The sequence below is a fragment of the Berghia stephanieae genome, chromosome 8, assembly GCF_034508935.2.
Source record: "Berghia stephanieae isolate SIO BIC M18660-M18661 chromosome 8, UCSD_Bste_1.3, whole genome shotgun sequence".
Lineage (NCBI taxonomy): Eukaryota > Metazoa > Mollusca > Gastropoda > Nudibranchia > Aeolidiidae > Berghia > Berghia stephanieae.
Window position 1 is genome coordinate 21383981 of NC_088367.1, and position 20266 is coordinate 21404246.

The window sequence follows — 20266 nt, forward strand, 5'->3', positions numbered from 1 at the left end:
TTCAACATGTGCAAACATCCAAAAGTTCAAATTTAACAATCGCTCAATTTATAGACTTATCAAGCTAGTAGAGAGTAGGAAAATCCTGCAATTCCAATGACAGTTAACTGTCTGGCTCCTCAGTTTCTCATCTAGGTGGAGACAATGACCTTCATCTATTCCACTTTTTCATTTTTTCCTCTTTTGTTACAAACTGTTTACATTTTGCATTTATCATAGTTTAATCAACATGCCCATATTATCATATTTTAGACCTCAAAGCGTTTTAAAATATGAGAAATCATACTCGTTGGCAAGCCTGGTGCACCCCTATCATGGGTAAAAGTATCAAATGTTGAAAACCATTATGTGCAGCTTTGTGATTTAGCAATATGACACAGTTTGTAACATTAATGTCCAACATTCAAATCCCAATGTGGTTGGCACAAAGTTGAGTCCTTAAAAAATTTCTCTATGTTCACATTTTCTCACCAAACTCATGTGTAAAATGAGTAACTGGCCAGGAAGTCAAAATGAAAATATAAAACCCCCTTAAGGGTTGAATGTCTTATTCTACATGTTCAATATTGCTCTTGTAAAACGTTTAGAACACATTATGGAGAAATGACACTATATAAAATCTCACATTATTTAAATTCCCCAGACAATTCCATCAGGCATCTACAGCCTCAAGTACCTCCTGGTTCTCGATATGTCCTACAACCTCCTAATGCACCTCCCTGATGATATCGGACGACTCAAAGGACTGAGGGTGTTGCGTTTGGCCAACAACAACTTTGAGCGGGTACCCCCGACTATAGGACATTTGACTAACTTGGAAGAACTAAACATGGCTAGGAACAGAATACGTCGGCTTCCACCAGAGATAAAAGGTAATGCATGCAATTGATTCCAAAGTAAGGAAATGTAACTCTAAGTAGTATAAACAAGCTGAGAGTGATCCATCATGAAAAAGGAGGAATTTTTTTTCTTCGGACTGAGGCGATAAAGAAGAATGCACAAATTTCAGCTAGTAGATTGTGGCCAAGTCATACCACTCATGTACATTTCATTGTATTTTACTTATATAGATATATGTGTTTAAAGTTTTAACATGAATTAACACATTTAAAACTTATTCTACTAAGTATGGTACATTATGAAATAATGTCAACAGCTACCATTACCATCATTCCACCTCATTTTTATACATTCAAAATGTACTCCAAAACCGAATGTCAAAATTATATGATTTGTTAAGGACAATAATGTTATGATGCTGTAGTAGTGGTGGTGAAGATGATGATGATGATGATAATTATAGAAGCGGTGGTAAGGATGATAATGTGGTTCCGATCGTTGTCTTAGTGGTGGTAGAGATGATGATGTGATAGGGATTAAATTGTGGTGGTGGTAGTTGTAGTATTTGTGGTAGGTATGATAATTTGGTGGTTAATGTAGTAGTAGTGGTAAGGACGATGATGATGACGTTTCTAGAGTGGTGTTGTAGATATATTGGTAGGAATCATGAAGGCAAGGTGGTTGTTGTAATGGATGTGACAGTGATGATAATAATGCTGTATAAGTTGTAGTAGTGGTGGTTATTTTACGATGATAATCTTGAGGTGAGAGCTGTTGTAAAGATTACGCTACTGATATGGTGGTGGTTGTAACGATTCATTTTGATGAAATGGAAACTTTGAAAAAGGCAGATATAAAAAATTAATGAGTGGAGACAAGCCATTATTTAGGTGTTTGATTCTCAACCCTGTATAAAGTTTAAGCAAATTTTGTATTTATATTGAACTAAAGTAAATGGGGAAATAGTAGATAAAGTGAGTTTTAGGATAAGATTATAGACTATATTTTATTATATTTTTTTTTCTTTTGCAATTAAAGACATTGTTCACTTTGTGCAATAAAGCAGAACATTTGAATCCAAGCCTCATATTTGTAACTTTACTGTGACTTGCACTCCCAAAATAATAGCATTTTGAGGCGATGGTGACCAATCGCTTGCTAACAAGTTTCTTTGCTCTTTAGCCCCTCTACAGGATATCTCATTATTACTTAAAACACATTATCACACATTATCAAAAATAAAAAAAATTAAACATTTTTACATATACTCCACAGGACTCCAAGCGCTAAAAATCTTAATTTTGGAGAGAAACAACCTGCAAAGTTTGCCAGAAGAGATCTGCGAGCTATCTCAACTTCATACACTGGACCTTACCGACAATGAAATCAGAACATTACCATTGGGTATGCATCGTTTGACTCGACTGACCACAGCCCATGGCTATTACAAACTGGAAAAGTATGGTCTAAGTCTATACAAAAACCCTTTGGAACAACCACCACCAGAAGTGTGGCGGACTGAGAAACCTGACAATATATTTGACTTTCTCAAAAAACTGCAGATCATTAAAACAGAAAATCTACAGCGCCAGAAAATTCAAATCATTGGAGAGAGTCAGAGTGGAAAGACAAGCCTTGTTAGAGCCATGTCATATAAGAAATCGATCTTAACCAAAGGTCCAGAGGATAAGACTCGCCTCCTCCAACAGACACCCTGGAAGACTGAAAACAATGTAGATTTTGTACTCAATGACTTTGGTGGAGATGGAGCATACAGAATACTCTACAAAATGTTCATGGACAGCAAAGCATTGGTATTCCTGGTGTATGATGCATCAACCCTGTGTGAAGAAACCTATTATACAGCCCTCGGCCAGTGGGTGAATATGCTGTGTGCAAATGTACCAGGTGTAGTAGTAAAAATAGTTGGGACTAAAGTTGACCTGCTCAAACCAACACAACAAGAGGAAGATGAAGAGGACGATGCCAAAACAATCATATCAGCAGACAATGAGATCAGAATTTTATACCCACCATCAGAAGATTCTAGAGATCCTGCACTGGTGATGGATGATGGTGAGGAAGGAGATTTCTTAGACAACCTTTCAACAAATGGTGAACTGCCTGTGATGAGAAACACAAGTACTCCTGCAATGCCTGAGCCGTCGCACACAGAAGTTGCTTACGAACTTGTGATGAAACACTTGAATAATCGAGAAATCAAGATCAGAGAAGAACTGGAAACTGTTCAAAAGGAAATCACCAGAAAGGAAAAAGGTGGTAAAAAAGAATTAAGAGATATTGAAGAAGCAACTCTTAAGCTTCTAAGAGTCAGACAAGAAAAACTGGAATACATGATCAAAACCCCTCTGAAAATCATCCCAGACGTAAGCTCTGTGAGTGCTACTGACTCTCTTGAAGGACTAGCACCTCTTGTTGATGAATTAGAGCATCTTATAATTGACAAAACTTTATTTCCATATGCCCAAAGAATTATCCCAGGCCACTGGAATCGCCTCAGAGCAATGCTAAAACAAAGAAAGGGATCTTATATTTACTGGGAAGATGTAGCAGAAACTGCTTTGCTTTTCAGTGTCAAAGATGATGAACTCAAACAATGCATTCAGTATCTCCATGATATAGCTGATGTTCTATGGTTCAGTGACGTAGATGGTCTGTCTGAAATCGTTTTCCACAAACCCAAAACCCTTATCGATATATTTTCATCCCTGTATCGCCATGATATCAACAAATTCTTAGATTATGATAACAAAGTCTTTCTCTGTAAAGGCCGGCTCACCAAAGAACATTTCCAGGAAACTTGTGAATTATTTCTCAACACTGGAGAAATTTCCAGACCTCTCCTAAACTGCCTCTGGTTCCACATGAATTTTAACAATGCCAACATCACAGAGATGCTAGAACTGCTTCCTTTATTTGAGGTATGCTTTGCTGTTCCTGAGCCAGATGTCCCAGAGGGACCACTTCACAATCGAGCCCTCATGGTACTTCCATGGTACAACAAAGACACCAACATTGCCCCTCTTAGATTGGTGTGGCCTGACAAATCCTACACAGGAGAAAAAGAATTAATTGTGGTTTACTCCTTCCCCTTCTTCTTCTCCCCAAATATCATGCCTAATCTTTCCTCTCAGATCCAGGAATTTGTTGATGAGAGAATGGACTGGAAAGATTACATCTATGCTGTCTCTGAGACAGAAAGGCTTCTGATAAAGCATGCAACAGAGGAGGGAGGAACACATACTGTGACAGTAGCAGTCAGGGGACCCGATTTTGCAGAGGTCCAATCATTATCTAGAGAGATGATTGAGTTGATCAATACACAACTCCTTCGATACCCTGGTCTCTACTGGAGTTTGAATATCCCAATGGGGAAAGGGGCCATAAAGCTTGTAGACGATTCTGATTTCATCCCAGGGAGCAGAAGGCAGAGTCGACTCCATAGAGCTCTCTCCATCAAGAAGTAGTGAACAACTGAAAATTACTCATTTCCTACACCTTAAAAATAATTAAAATAAAATTAATCTAAGAAGCCACTAAGGGAAGAATTTTTTATGCATGTGACCCTTTTTCCTAAGTTAATATGCAAATCAAATTACCACTTTTCTAAATTCCATTCTGTACATAGTTGAAGTTGTTTCTATAACTGGAAATGTGGTAGAGATACAATCAGTACCATATCTCATAAACTGTTATAGAACGGCATTTAACAAATTTCTTTTTTCTTTGTATTTTGCAATTGAAATTGTTTTTGTTTTTCTGTTTGTTTGCTGTGATATACATTCTGTGATATGTCAGTGTGTGTATGTACATTAATGATTCATGATGAGAGAGAGAGAGAGAGACAGAGAGAGAGAGAGAGACACAGAGAGAGACAGAGAGAGAGAGAGAGAGAGAGACAGAGAGAGAGAGAGAGAGAGAGAGAGAGAAAGAGAGAGAGAGAGAGAGAGAGAGAGAGAGAGAGAGAGAGAGAGAGAGAGAGAGAGAGAGAGAGAGAGAGAAAGAGAGAAAGAGAGAGACCGAAAGAAGATGGGAGGAGATATTTTCCATACGAGATACTTTCTATGGATGGATAAATATAAAAAGAAGAAAAAACACAACATAAAAATACAAGTGTTCGCTATCCACTTTTTTTTCCATTAAAAAAAAAAAAAACATCTAAAAACAAATACATATGAACGTTTACAAAGCACGTTTCTCTAGATTCATCAAGCACATTATGCTTCACACAACACTTCTAACAGTCCTCTAACAAGTAATGTGTCCTACTGATTTTTGAGACTAAGTGGACAAATCTTTTAAACCTCAGATTTTGCTTCTTTTTTTTTTTAACAAAAAAAAAAAAAGAAAGAAGCAAACCTCTGTCAGGTCAAGTAATACAGAGTAATACCGAGCTTATTTATATTATTTTAAAGCGATTTCATTTTATTTCAGAGCCAGTAGCCAGGAAACCGATCAGAGATGTGTAATTTATTTGGTTAGACAAAGTGATCTGGTTTAACCCTCTTCTTACCAACTACAGAAAAATCGTCACAATAATTATTCAGATTTTTCATTTGTACATCAACAAATTGGAAGAAAATAATGTTGTTTTGTAGAACAAAATTATGTTTGACATGCTTTTAGGTTTGAGTTTAAAAAAATCAATTTTAGCATTGGGTATGTATGATATTTTCGGGGAAATACTGAAAAGGGCTGGTAAGGAGAGAGTTAAAAAGGGAAGAGAATTTGATTCTAAAAGCAATCTTGCCACATGATTACACTTTGACTGCCTAAAAGTCCTACACAGACATGCATATGATTTCACCATGAGAGACACTAACAAATGATATACTCATAACAAGCAATAACATGTAATGGACATCCTTTCTTTAAAAAATATAGCATTGTTGAGAACATTGTGCTTATTTGAGTCAATAAAAAAATTGATACGGCGCACAACTCTACTGAAAGATTTGAAAAATAGAAATGTATTTTTTACAGATAGATAAACAGATAACTTGATTTCCTTTTATAATTTAAAGTCAGTTTGAAAGTTCGTTAAGTCAAACAGGTATCATAAAGAATTTACCGAAGACACTAACACACTGATGGCCACACCCTCAACTCTATCTGTCCAGTAGAGTCCTTACTTCCGTTGTGTTGATTTAGCGGTGATCAGTGTTGTTATGTAGTAGTAGTGTGTTCTCATTGCGTGTATTTTTATGTGTGTGCGTGTGTGTGGTGTATATTTGTGTGTGTATGTGTGTTTTGGAATGTGGTTGCATGGAAGAAAAAAAAAAAAAGGGGGGGGGGGGGGGGTGGTGTCCATCAAGTAGAGAAATTCCTGAGCAAGGGGGGGGGGGGGGGGGGGTGTTTGCTAGGAACTGTCAGATTGGCATTTTTCAGCATATCGTGGCATTCATAGTGATATAATTCACTTGATCACATAACGGTATTCGGATTTACAGAAATTTAAACAAGTTTCACCGATTAACAACATCAACTAATATTACTGCTGATATTACTGTCGTTTTATGCCATCGATGTGATAATTATTGCCCTGGGAAATATTTAGTTAAACGTTTCGGCAAACTGTCAATTGGTTCTGTCTAGCTTCTAGCCCGAACAAACCAAAAGTAGACAGATTCGGGGACTTGATATTTATCGCGTCCGCTTCAGATTTTCATTTGACCTCACATAAGTTAAGTAAAGGGGAGACATTCCGAAAGCTCCTACATCCCCAGTATTCATTCAATTTGTATTTTCACCGTTGATCTTTTGTCAGGCGTTTATTTATTCAATTTGTCATCATATAAAAGCGTTTTTAAAACTCTAGAACAAACCTTGACAGATTTGTGAAAGTTTAAAATTTCCTAATTTGACCATTGTTTTGATTCTTGGACGCCATTTTAATTTGTGAAGTATTGAAGGTAGTGCAAAGCACTCCCAAGTAAAGCATGGTAAAGACTTGCGACTTATTGATATTGATATCTACTGACTGATAAACTAAAATCATGCCGAATAAAGCATGGCAGCGACGACAAGCACATCGATTAAAATGTGCATCTAATCGTAATCAAGCTAATAAAAAAAATGATTCTGGCAATATCGAATGAAAATAGCTCTTTCCCCGTGAAATTGCGGGCTATATTTACAAGCAAAAAGAAAAATCCCCCCCCCCCCCCCCACCTTCCAAACTTTCATATTATCTATATATTTGACTGTATCCCTCTCAGCAAAAGATCTCAGTCAGGATTATGACAAGACCAAGTAGTCTCATTCCAGATCAAGTACAGAAATGCAAATTGATGCGGAGATCAAATATGACCGACTGTGTCAAACTGGTATTATGTTAGAATGAACCAGATGAAAAATACTGAGTTTAAAATAAAATTGATCCGATCAGTACATTTCAATTTTTTTTTTTTTTTCAGTTTTAAAGTTTAAGATATAAAACTAAATTTTCAAGTCGAGTTTTAAAAGTTAAGCGTAAAATTCAATTTTAAGCATCAAGTTCACCAACATGATACCATTTTTAGACAGTAACTCACAAATAGGAGAGGGAAGAAAAGACCCCACCCACATGGCATTGCGAGTGTAAATCTAAATAAATATAAATCTTACCTGGGACCAGAATGCAAATAGTCGTAAGGATCGAAAGGGTGCGAAAAATAAGAATGGAATGGCAATTTCAATGATGTAGGTGATTACAACACCAAGACGAAGCATCCAGTCTGGAAGGTGATGCCAGTACCAGGCAGCGGGTGTAGGAATACACTAAATAAAAGAAACAATGCCAAAGTATTAGCATTAACAGAAGCTGGACCTCAAAAGCATGCCATTTTGTCATAATTGGTGACCACAATTGTTAATTTTTCACTATCTTTGTTCAAACTGTAAACAAACATCGATGTTGAATGGTAAAATTTGGTCTATCTTACGATAAGACAAAATTAATGTAATTTGAAATATCTTTTGAAAAAGATTCTTTTAAAAATTAATCTTTCAAAAGCTTAAAATATTTGGTCGAGGAATTTTAAACAATGAAATGTTTAAATTTGAAAACAAATAAGATCTGATGAGTTAATCAAACTAAGTTGTCACACAGGTTCATTATGGAGTTCTAATCAGAGCTCAGAAATTTCTTACTCATTCATCAGGGCGTTCTAATCAGATCAGAGCTAAGTAATGTGTCAGTAATCTTCAATGTATATCATTTAACCACTGTGGGATAATGACCTGATCTTAACTTTATGTTAATTTGCACTCCGAAAATAATGCCTAACCAGTTCACCAATAGCCTTGGATTAAGTATTAAGAGAGAGGGGTGTTATTTAAGTCTGGTTACACTATGCTTCCAAAAGCTGTGGACTGTTGAAAGCATGAAACACATATAAATATTACATTTTCATAAAATAACAAAATACATGGAACAGTTCAGACTCAATCACTGCTAAAGTTGACAACGAAATCAACACTAAATGGAAAAGACCTCAACTCTAACTTTCCTGGATGTTACATAGTAAAGTGTAGTACCATTCAATAGAATTTTAAAGGAGGCTTTCGGTCAAAACGTTCTTTGTAAGGTAATTTGTCATTTTTCAAAACGATGATATTCATTTCTGTTTCATACACATCACCAAGGCATGGGTGCCAGTGAAAATAAATCCCAGCCCTGAAAACCCAGATCCAAAATTTTTCAAACCCTGAGATTTAAAAAATATGAAAATCCATACCTTGCCGTCTGTATGTTGCTCGCCTGGAATGTGCACGAATACCTCGATAACAGTTTTTAAAAATTCTGACTCTTATTACCATTACCAGCCATTTTTTTTTTCAGTGATTTTTAAAAAGAACACATTTAAGATGTGATATGACCCGGAATGTGATGCTGTGAAATTTTGCCAACCCGGAATTCCGGGGCCCGGAGGTCTGGCACCCATGTACCAAGGAGTCGCATTCAACAAGTAAAAACAGATCAAAAATGGTTTACAAAACTAAAGTATTATGTACTATGGTCAGAAACTGTGTAATCAACATAGAAAAAAAAATAATCTTAAGACAGAATCTTACCTGAGATTCAAAATGAACATTCAAAGCTGGAATGAGAAGGAAAAAGAGATTGGGACCAGATTAATATATATATAACCCTGGAATTGAAGTATACATATATTCATTTCAAGGTCAACATTTAAGACAATAGTAACTTATTGGTATCAAAGTAAGAAATTAAGGAGCAGGCACCAGTGCAGATGAAGAACTGAACAAGTATGTATGAAAGGTGCCAGAAAAGCAAGAAAGAAAAATACAAGAAAATAATCATCCAAAAAAATCAGTCAACCTCGATTTACTGGTAATTAATCAAAACCTAACACATAAAAAAAAAAAATTTTTACAACTTAAAAAATAAAATAAAATAAAGGCAAAGAAAAACTAGAGATTATGATTATTATTGGGATATTTCAATCAACATCAATTTAGTAAATGAAATGTATTCAGTTTCAGAGATTCAGATCTAAAGATGGAGCCTGGTTAAACTCACCTGAAAGACCCCACCATGTTGGACACATGCTCGTCAACTTGACCACCCCCGACGCAAACATCAGACGGAAGAGAAGCCACCGAGCGAGCCACATAGTAATTCCGTCATGTGGATTGCTGGCTGACCAACGTCGCATGAACACTTGGAGATTGAATGGAGCAATAATGATTGCTAAAAATCCTGTCTCCAGCAAAAGAATGTCCCTGGTAGAAACAAAAAAAAAAAATTCAAAAAAAATCAAAAAATCTTTTAAATTAGCTTATATTATTTTTGATAAATGTCTATTAGACAAAAAATATTTATTTGCCAGGAAAATAAGAGAGATCCATTGATCATAAACATAATTTGTATTAAACTTGTGGCCAAGCATGTTATGTGTCAATGGCATCATTAGGAATGTTCTAGGGCTGTGAGTTATCCAGTCAAATGGAATGAAATATATAAACTTCTGAACAGAAACATACTGAGAAAGCCGGACTAATCTCTACACTTTAACCAAATTATTTTTCTCCCTATTTTAAAAACAATTTGCTTGATTTTGTTGGGGTTTTTTTCAAATTTCTATCTCTCTTCTCTTCTTAGACCAAAATATTTTCTTTAATTGGATTTTAGTCTGTCGATAAGGGAGAGCCAGAATATTCTAAAGAGCCAGAAAAGGGGCATCCCTGCACCATGTTTTAAGCATTGAGATCAAGTCACATGTTATCCTACTATTTTCTATAAACAATATTAATTCACCTCAAAGCTCATAACTTATCAATATTCAAAATCTGATTAACCCCCAAAATAATACAAGAGGCAATAGTTAACATATAGTTAACTGCCCTGTAACTGGGATGAAAGGAGGTTGCTTTATATCACCTGTTCAATTGAGCTCATATAACTTGATGTTGAAATTGGAACTGATATCAACATAGAAAATATTTTATTCATTGACTCTGTTTAAGAATTTGATCCTCATAAAATTAAAATAAATATAAATGTAAACAAATAGATATATTTTTTATATTAATCTGCCTTGTCTGAAATGATCTAAAAATGTCCTATTGCCTATATTTGGTAGTTCTTTCGGTTAACTGGTTGTTGATAATTCAAAGTTTAAACTGATTTCATTTGTTTTGCTGTTATCGATAAAGTTAGTAGTTTCTTTAACTGAAAAATTTAATTTTCTACGTCTCATTTACCCTGGCATAGTATCAGATCACAAATGATAAAAGTGCCCTTCTAAACAAGGATAAATGTTTAAACTCACCACTGGAACCACATGAATGTCTGTCCAACCTAGATTAGATTTTAAAAAATAAAAATTACCATGATTAAAATCCAACATAAAGTAAATAAATCGATGCATTAACTCTGTTGAAGATCAAATGTTTTGGGGATATAAATACTTCTAGAATTGTTTGCTTTTCAAAGTGAGTAAAGGAGAAAACAAAGTCATGATCAAGATTTTTAAACAAGTAAAATATTGGAAAAACGTCTGCCAACCAGCTAACTTTTCAAAGATAAAATTAGGGAAAGTACTCTGGCAAATATGGGTTGTAAATAATATTGATGATTATTCTGGTAAAGTGTTTTAAAAAATTGAAACAAAAATTGGCAAAATTTCTTTAAACTAGGAAAAAATTTTAATGAACTGTAAATAGGAAATTATAAAAATGAACTGAAAACAAAGGAAATTTAGAGACTAAAATTTTCAACAGTAATTCATAACAAAATTGGGGAAATTGATGTCAACTGGGAAAATTTAGAAATGAAAACTATCAGGATTTCCTGATAAAACTGGTAGAGTTGGGAGGTCAACACTTGACAGGGTTTTTGCACAGGTTCAAATACATGTCCTGAAGAACTGAATTGGTGAAAGTTGAAAAAGTTTGGAGACGCTGTGATTAGGAAGAAATAGATTTGGAATGGACATATTTCAAGAGCAGAGTATAAGTATGACTGTGTTGTTATTAAAATTTGGATGGACACTGGAATGAAAGAGATAAAAGGGGAAACCGAAAACAACATGACACAGAGTGGTTGGGGAAAGGGCAGGCTGGATGGCACTTTTTGCAGGAAACCAGAGCAGGAGACAAAGGCCAGAAAAATGGAAAGAAAATAAATCAGGCCCTATGCACCATAATAAAAGAAACAAAAGACTATTCACTGGGCCGAGGCTCAGTGCCAACAGGTGTCAGCCATGTTGACCGCTATAAGTAAGTATGCACTTCACTGAGTTACGTTAAGGACAAATTCAAAAACATTTAACAACCCATTTAAAACAATAAATAAAACAAACCTGGTAGAGAGAAAGATAAAACATCCACAGGAGGGTAAATGAGACAAAGTCCCTGGCAGTCCTTGACACCACACAGAAAAAGGAGATGACCATACCAGACAAAGCCAAAAGGTCCATGCCTGTAGGAATGTCCATGCCCAGACGAGGCAGCAACTTGAGCAAAGTAGGTTGTCCTTCCATCAATTCTTGCCAGCCAGAATGTCCTTTAATTGAAGGTAAAAGTTTTTATTTACAAAGACAAAATTAAAATCAGTCCCTCTCGCACAAAAGTATGGAAGTGGGTTCGACCCATTTTCGCAAAGTTTTTATTCTCTTGTCCTCTGGCACCATTCTACTCACTTCAATTCTTCCTATAATTTTTTTAGATTTGCTAGTAATTCTGTGCTCATTGATAAAATGATAACATTTGCTGTAGAGAACAATGCAACCAAGCACAGTTGTTAAAAATCCACCACTTAATGGCCTGATCTTTTATCAGAGGAAAATGTTCAATACCATGGAAATGCCCAGAAACTTATCATCACTGAATAACGACGGAGAGCAATATGGAAGGGTAAAATAGATTTGGGGGATAAGTTATAAGTCACAACAAGAGCGGCTTCTCTGCCAATAAGGTATAAAACTGAAATGTCGAAGTATCAATTAAACCTTACCAGGCTTGATGACAAGTCGAGATGGTAGAATTCCATTGTTCCCATAAAGCCCTGAAATAAAAATTAAATAAAAAGAAAGTAATATAAAAATATAAACATAACTTTCTACCATTCAAACAAATTGCAATGTGCACTTATAAAATTGCTGTCAGGCCTATATTTAACTGCGGCCTGCAGTGACTTAAGAGTACAGTAAAATAGCCTGCATCTGTAAAACTGAGGCAAAATGTAGTGCCGCGCTGAGGACCGGACCGAGGACCGGTCCCACGGTCTTTTAGCTGTGAACCGTGGTCCAGTCCCAAAGAGGAAGACCGCCGGCGGTCCTCACTTCTTATCACCTTTCAACGGTCTCGCGCCATACTACTTCCCCAGCGATTCGTTGCCTCGGTCCTTTGCCTATCTTCCACCAATCACCACCCATCCCACTTAATTAATCGCACCCACCCCCCTTTGCCATACACTAAACGACACAGACGACCATAGAGGCAGACGACCACCTCCCTCCACTCGCAAACCGCCCTTTCGTGTGTGAGATGGGGGGGAACAGGAGGCGCACGCCTTGGACGATTCCATTATACGGGGTAAATTTCAAAATTTACTACACCATAATGATCGCAATGACAATGATCTATGATGAAGGCATGACCCCTCTTCTCTAATGGGTTATTGTTTGAAATGTATGTGACTACTAAAGATGTGTGTGTGTGTGTGTGTGTGTGTGTGTGTGTGTGTGTGTGTGTCGAACCTAGCAAGTTGCAAGTCTGATTTTTTGTTTTCTTTTGTCCATCTCTTGTCGCCACTCCTTTCTATCGCATTGTTGTCATTTAAAATAATACAATAATATTAAAATTTCGTTTGGTGTTTTAACTAATCAAGTAATATGAGTTTCATTAGTTTCTTCCGTCCAAAAAAAAACCAGTTATAACGTCTGTATTTTTAAAAGGTCCAATAGAATATTTGGGGACCCCGATAGCTCAGTTGATAGAGCACTCTCTTTATACGCAAAGGGCCAGAGATCGATCCCGGGTGCAGTCGAGTTTTTTCTGAATCCCTGTCTACTCAGCAGTGAATGGGTAGCTGGGTTTGTTAGATCTGGCGAAAAGTCACCATCGATCCCACTTATTACTTATTACTTATTACCGCATCCACCCCCTCTTATTATAACTTCACGTCTCTCTCTTACTCTTCAATGCTCGCTGCCCTTTCATGTGTGTGTGTGTGTGTGGGGGTGGGGGGGGGGGGGTGGGGGGGGGGTAGGAGTTGCGTGTGTGTATAAACGCCACGAACAACTCGATCAACGCCTTGGGTGATTCCATTATCTCCGTTAACGGGGATAAATTTCAAATTTTATTCACGCTAAATTATCGAAGTAACAATGAAGTACTGTGAGCAAATAAAGAAGGCATCACCCCTCTTCTCTAATTAGGTTACAATTTGAAATGAGTGTGACTACTCCGTGTGTTTTACTCCTGTAGACCACCGTTTTCATCGTGTAGCGGTCTTTAACGGTTCAAGAATGAACGATCCCATGGTCCCAAAGGTCAAAACGGTCTCTCAGGAATGTTCAATGTCGAAAAGGACCGCCGGTCCTAGGACCGGTCCTTGCGGTTTTCATTTCCCAGGGACCGTAGGACCGTGGTCCTTAAGCTTGCCAATGACAGCCCCGCACTAGCAAAATGTCTATTCTCTATGAGACTAAGACAGCAAGCTTTTAAGTAACCCATCTGATTCGTGCCTCCATTAACTTTTTCTTCGTCAGACATTAAAAGAAGACAATTTTTTTTAAATTTGATTTGATTTTTTTCCTTTTTTTAGTTGTAGCCTTCATCTTTTGACACCTTAGTAGTAATCGGTAGTACTGCAGTAGTAGTAGTAGTGGTAGTGATGATGATGATGTGGTGGTGGTTGTTGTTGTAGTAGTAGTAGTAGTGATGATGTGATGGTGGTTGAAGTGTTAGTGACAATGATGAGGTTGTGGTGGTTGTAGTAGTAATGGTAGCAATGATGATGTGGTGGTCATGGCTGTAGTAATCGTGGTAGTAAAGATATTGTTGTGGTGGTGGTTGTAGTAGTAGCGGTTGTGGTGATTGCTGTAATGGTGGTAGTGATGATGTGGTTATGGTGGTTGTAGTAATAGTGCTGGTAGTGATGATGATGATGTGATAGTGGTTGTTGTAGCAGTATTGGTAGTGATGATGATGTGATTGAGGTGGTTGTAGTAATACTTTTAGTGATGATGATATTGTTGTAATGGTTGTAATAGTCTTCGATCATTATCATCATCATCAATACGACCACAACCACCACCATATCATCACTTTTATTATTACAACTACAACCATAGCCTCATCACAACCATCAATACCAACTACCACACCATCATCAGATTTCACAATAAGAAAAGATATCACAAAGGTAACAAAAAGAAACTGCTCACACAAAGACCAAGATTGAACGTGATAAAACGCAGTTTTACAGTAAGAAATATATTATATATGGAACAGTTTACCGGATTCTATTGGGAACACAAAACCCCTAAATAACTTTAAGAAGCAGACTTGACAAATATTTGTTTTGTACAATTATAAATGCACTTATATTGTAAAACTGTAAGAAACTTAATTAACAAAGACGATGAAGAAAAATAGATTCCGGCGAAGAATACTTACAAGGACCTGTGCAGGAATAAATCCATAAGTATCAATAAGTATCATATCTGATACAACCACTTTATCATCATTACCACCACAATTACAGCAACCACAATCACACATTACCATCACAACTAGCCCAAAGACAACAACATCATCCTTCTCATCATACACAATACTCAATACGCTATACATTTTAATTTCTTTTTATTATGAGTCATGAATGATGAACTGATAAAGTATATTGCAAACGATAAAACAAAGGCAAAATGAACAACTACTGCAAATACCAAACGAACTTGTTATAAGTTTGTTTGAAGTACTACTGCCACTACAAATTTACTATATTTGCAGTACTACTATCTACAACTGCTTTATTCAGTACTAACTAATTACCAATAGATACCCAATGTCTGGCAATAATCCTTCTTCATTATTGGCAGACATGTCTGGCGTTCTTCATTATTGGCTGGCATTATAGGCAGAAATGTCTGGTCAGCTCTATTCACAGTACTTCTTGCAAAAAGAGGAAGCCCAGTAATATGATAAAGTGGAATTGATTTGAAAAGGGGGAAAAAATGTCAAAAATCACAGGTTAGCAAAAGGCACATTCTACTGCAAACAGAATGTGTACTATCCACCGTTGGGAATAAGCACTGCCAAATCGAATACATCATCAACAATATCTGCCATCAGAATTAGACAGCCTGCAAGTACTGAAAGCATTTTTAGATATGATAATTCTACCATCATCATACACCACACATCGCTCTCCTCTGTACCGGTCCCGGTCCATTTCGTTTGTTGGATCCCATATGATACAGTAAAAGCCGTATACATCTCACTTGGTGTGTACGATTTTGACTTAATCTTTGTAGCCGGGTCTACCCCACTGTCTTATTCACTGATGATGAACTGTCTTGATTTTGATCAAAATCAAGGGTAAGGCCAGGAGGAGGCCAGAGAGTTCAGAGAGTAGAGAGAGTGAGAGACAGTGGCCAATGCCTAAATATTTGAGTTATGAATCATAGAGTGCTAACGTCAAAGCCAGAGAAGTTCTGGGGTTTTGTTTTTAGATCATAAGAAAAATATACGAAAAAAGACTAGGCTAGAGCTAGACAGCTGATGAGTGAGTTAGAGCGAAGTGAAGGCTCAACTTCAACAATGCAATGCCTACAACTCTTTAACTCTAAAACTAAAATGCATCCTCTGATTTTCTCACCTGGAATTTGAACATATAAAGATGAAAATGCAAACAGATAAACAATAGATGTAAACCACAAGAAACAATCTCTTGTTCTGCGTAAATTATTAGCCATTGTTGGTTTTTAAACTTGAATTGCGGTAAGCAGCAGCCGACGCAACCGATGAATCGTTCTTCGCCAAGAATACCAGATAATATTTTATAAATAATCCAAATTTCAAAAAGTAATTCAAATTTCCGAAAAAATGCAACAACAAAAATAAAGAAATAAATAAAACAAAAACAAAACAAAAAAGGATACATGAGCTTTTATATAGTACATTATCCTCTAAACGAGCTCAAAACGCTTTACAAGAGGTTCCTGGCCACAACAACACTTGACGTGTAGGATGTAACATGACGCCTGTTATTTTTTTTTTTTTCGGACAAAGACAACGCTGTTAACGGCCAGGTACTCACTTTACACCCGAGTACGGTGAGAGATTGTGAGTAAAGAGCCTTTTCCAATGACTCAACTATGCGCCGAGCGAGGTTCGCACCCAAGTCCTTCCGATCCTAAAGCGAGTATCATACCACAAGACCAAATAGCCACACTTCCTCTAGCTTACCCTTATTGCTAGAGAAACAGAGAAAAGTGACCACAAGAGTAAGGGTAATAAATATTGTTATGCAAAATGTATTATTGTTATAACATGAAATAATATGTTGGAAACTTGTCACAGGCAAAATAATCCAAAAAATAATTTTAAAAATCCAAACTTAAAAAATAATCAAAAAATTGTCGGTTTTGATTAAAATAATCCAACCTGGCAATCCTGTTCCTCACTTGTCTGTCCGGGGATGTCAGATCAACAAAATATAAAATGCCAAATTTGCTCTGAAGACCAGGCAATTAAAAAAAAAAAAGAACAAATAAAAAAACAGCCATACGCCCTTAATGAGCTCTCACTTTTTATTGCATTTTAATCATGGAATGTATACCAATCCTTCCCTCCCACCCCTTGTTTTAAAAACGATGACGGAGCTATATTTATATTACAAAAAAGGTTTAAGTTTCTCCCCAAACCCTTCACCCTTTGATTAGACAGGCAGGAAACAAAGGGCCAGTTTAGGTTTAGATGCCAAATTATTGTACTAAAATTATTCAGTAATTTGACTTACCAACCTGAGTGACTCATTTGGTATTCAAACTATTATTATGTAAAGAAAATCGATCAGAATTTTTTAAAGCCAAAATGACAGCAAAAACAAAAACAAACAAAAAACAAAAACAAACAAAATAAAAAAAAAATTAAAAACGGGGAAAAGCCAAACAAAAAAATTGAAGCCAGTCGCTGTTTTGTGTGTGTGTTTTTTTTTTTAAGTCAGATTTCTAAAATTTAGCTTTTAAAAAGCCAAATTGACAAAACTGATTCTATCTTCTTTCCACTTTGCTTTACATGATGGGCGCTAATCGATATGACATCTTGTTGTAGCCGATACTGCGATCTTTTCGGGTACCCGATATTGAAAAATCTCTTCGAGACTACCCTCGAGTAGTCAAAAATTTGCTTTGAATTAAATTGTTTTTAAAATCCGTTTTTATTTGATTTAATCATGACCGTTAAGAGAAAAATATAGCTGAACTTTGATTTTTTTTATTGCTTAAGTATTAAACAGTTATTCTCGATAAACTTTTTGGTGTCCATTCCAGCGTAGTGGCCTAAAGAGAACGGGCTGAGGCAAGACCCTGGCTGAGTTTAATGTGAGGGGCCTGAATGAGGCATCAGAACAGTATACTAATGTAATTTGTTAATTGGATTCAATAGTCTGATGTCACGTCGCACAGCAACGGCGGTCATCGTGGTTCTAAACAATGAAAATCGGTGCTTTTTATTCTTCATGCTGGCTAGAACTTTTCATGTCTTGTGATCAGAATGTGTAAAAGTCAAAACACGATCAGATTTATGTTTGTTTTTTTTTTTCCCTCTGGATACGCTTTTATGCTCGTCGGAAAAAATATTTCATAAGGACATCCGCCATTGTTCCGGTAGTTTAGAGCCAGTTACTAAGTTACCATGCGTCATTACGAGGGACGTGAAGTTACGACTGTTGAAACGTACCCATTGAAGTGCACGCAATAATGGAACTCTGTGCTAAAGGGTGTGAAAACGATAATTGAACAGACGAGAGATAAATGAGTTGTCAAGTGAAAAAGCCGGCAGAAAGAGATGGATATTTATTTTTGATTGTTGTTTCGCGTAGATTAAATCACAACTAATAAATATAGTTATATGCCACGTATGAGAAATGTCAACAATATAACCTACAGTACTAAACTAATCGGGGGTTTCGATAGCTTAGTTGGTAGAGCACTCTCACTTCACAATAAAAGGGACTGAGATTGATGCTGGGTGCAGTCGAAATTTTTTTTAACCCCCTCCCCCCTCCCCCAGTCCACCCAGCAGTGTTTGAGTAGCTGTGTCTGTTAGATCTGGCGGAAAGTATTTTGCAATACAGTAACGTCCTATCCAAAGGATAGCAAGCAATCTATATTGTCCGTTTCACGCTATAGAAACCGGTATAAACTCCGGCTCCGTGGATCTAATGACTCAGAAGGACTACTAATTTTTATTATTAAACTGATCATAATATAGCACTATCACTTATCTGTCGACAATGTCTGTTTGGGGTTAAATTCTAGCCTCCTATCTTTTCAACTTGCGAAGTTATTTCCTCCATCTCTGAATAAAATTAATTGAAACAAAGAAGGCACGCTTTCTCTATAGTCAATGTGAGCCACGAAAAAGGATCGCATTAAATAGTGTTGAATGATCTACGAGGGTGAGTCAAAAAGTAATGGGACACTGCTTTTTACTTTAAGCAAATTGAATCAATACCATGCATTATACCTCAAATTAAAGCTTGGCATTAGCCCAGTGGAATGCTACTTTTCATCATAGTCTCCGCCTCTCTCAATAGCCACAGCCCACCTTTTTTGTAAGGTCATATATCCCGTGCTCGTAAAACTGAGTTGACTGAACTTTGAGCCAATTTTTCACTACTGCCTTGGCTTTTTCATAATCTTCAAAGCGATGTCCCCTCGTTGCCTTCATCAATGGACCAAAAAAGACGCAAGCCCGAAAGTGTCAAGTCTGGTGAATTTATACGGAAGGCGAGATAGCATTGTCCGTTGTCCATCAAAAATGATGCGATTATCTCCCTTTTCCTGGCACTTTTGTCTTTGTGTGGATGGACATTTTCATGAAGAAACAATACTTGTTCCATCTCCAAAGCCAGTCTAGTGACGGATTCTTGCTTTCAGTTGCTCCAATGTCTATTTGTACCTTTCAGAGTTGATAGTCGCTACCTGTGGTAAGAAATCGACAAGATTTACACCTCTAATGTCCCAATACATTGTTGGCATAATTTTCCCAGCTGGTTTCTCAGCTTTGAAGATTTTGGTCTTTGGGGAAGAGGTGATTGGGATTGGGGATTCCAATGATTGTCTCTTCGACTCAGGTTCAATCCATCTAAAACACTGCCTCTACAAAATGTCTGAGTTTTAAAGACTTAACCAATGCGTTTAAAAATGTTACTCGAGGTTTCTTCTCCGAAAGCAAGAAATCCAATGACAGCTTTCTGTCTTTGATGGACATTATACATCCATGAGAGCAGACATTTAAACTGTTATAGCTTTGTCAAAACTTGACAAAAATAAAAATTTTAACTTTTGGTTTAAAGAGTATAAATGTGTGAGTTCGATTGAGCCAAATATGAGGCCATATGAAAAAAAAAATGAACACAGTAGGAGATTTGCCCCATTACTTTTTGACTCACCCCCGGGTGCAGCGTGGCTCAGCGGTACGGTTTTTGCTTCTTTCATGAAAACTACCGAGTTCGATGACCCGCCGCTGCGCTGTGTGACCTTGAGCAAGTCACCTCGCCCTAGCTCAAATTGCGGCGCTGCACTGCGACTGACGCCTGGGTTATTCCAGTCTTCCCTTGGAATAGACCATAGATAAAAATTTCCCCTATGGGATGAATAAAGGGAATTTTTTATTATGCTCCTTACAGAAAATAGATAATCTCGTGGTTGACGGGGATCTT

General features: G+C 36.8%; 2 protein-coding genes across 11 annotated transcripts in view; one reads left to right on the top strand and one right to left on the bottom strand.

Annotated features, from left to right (window-relative positions):
• LOC144978350 (uncharacterized) overlaps nucleotides 1-4969 on the top strand; it is a 30320-nt gene extending 25351 nt beyond the window's left edge. For all 9 annotated transcript variants that reach the window (XM_078924269.1, XM_078924265.1, XM_078924266.1 and 6 more), the window contains 2 exons: nucleotides 644-872; nucleotides 2116-4969. In XM_078924269.1, the coding sequence (XP_078780395.1) occupies nucleotides 644-872; nucleotides 2116-4328 (2442 nt within the window). In that variant the 3' untranslated portion in view covers nucleotides 4329-4969. The remainder of the gene's footprint in view (nucleotides 1-643; nucleotides 873-2115) is intronic.
• Nucleotides 1-16378, bottom strand: part of LOC144978352 (lipase maturation factor 2-like) — a 59314-nt gene extending 42936 nt beyond the window's left edge. The window contains exons 1-7 of one of the 2 annotated variants that reach the window (XM_078924277.1): nucleotides 16196-16378; nucleotides 12323-12373; nucleotides 11670-11872; nucleotides 10638-10666; nucleotides 9386-9588; nucleotides 8917-8942; nucleotides 7468-7620 (exon numbers count right to left, since the gene is read on the bottom strand). In XM_078924277.1, coding sequence (XP_078780403.1) covers nucleotides 7468-7620; nucleotides 8917-8942; nucleotides 9386-9588; nucleotides 10638-10666; nucleotides 11670-11872; nucleotides 12323-12373; nucleotides 16196-16292 — 762 coding nt within the window. In that variant the 5' untranslated portion in view covers nucleotides 16293-16378. The remainder of the gene's footprint in view (nucleotides 1-7467; nucleotides 7621-8916; nucleotides 8943-9385; nucleotides 9589-10637; nucleotides 10667-11669; nucleotides 11873-12322; nucleotides 12374-16195) is intronic. The other variant, XM_078924276.1, reaches the window with a different exon arrangement.
• Nucleotides 16379-20266: the final 3888 nt, after the last annotated feature.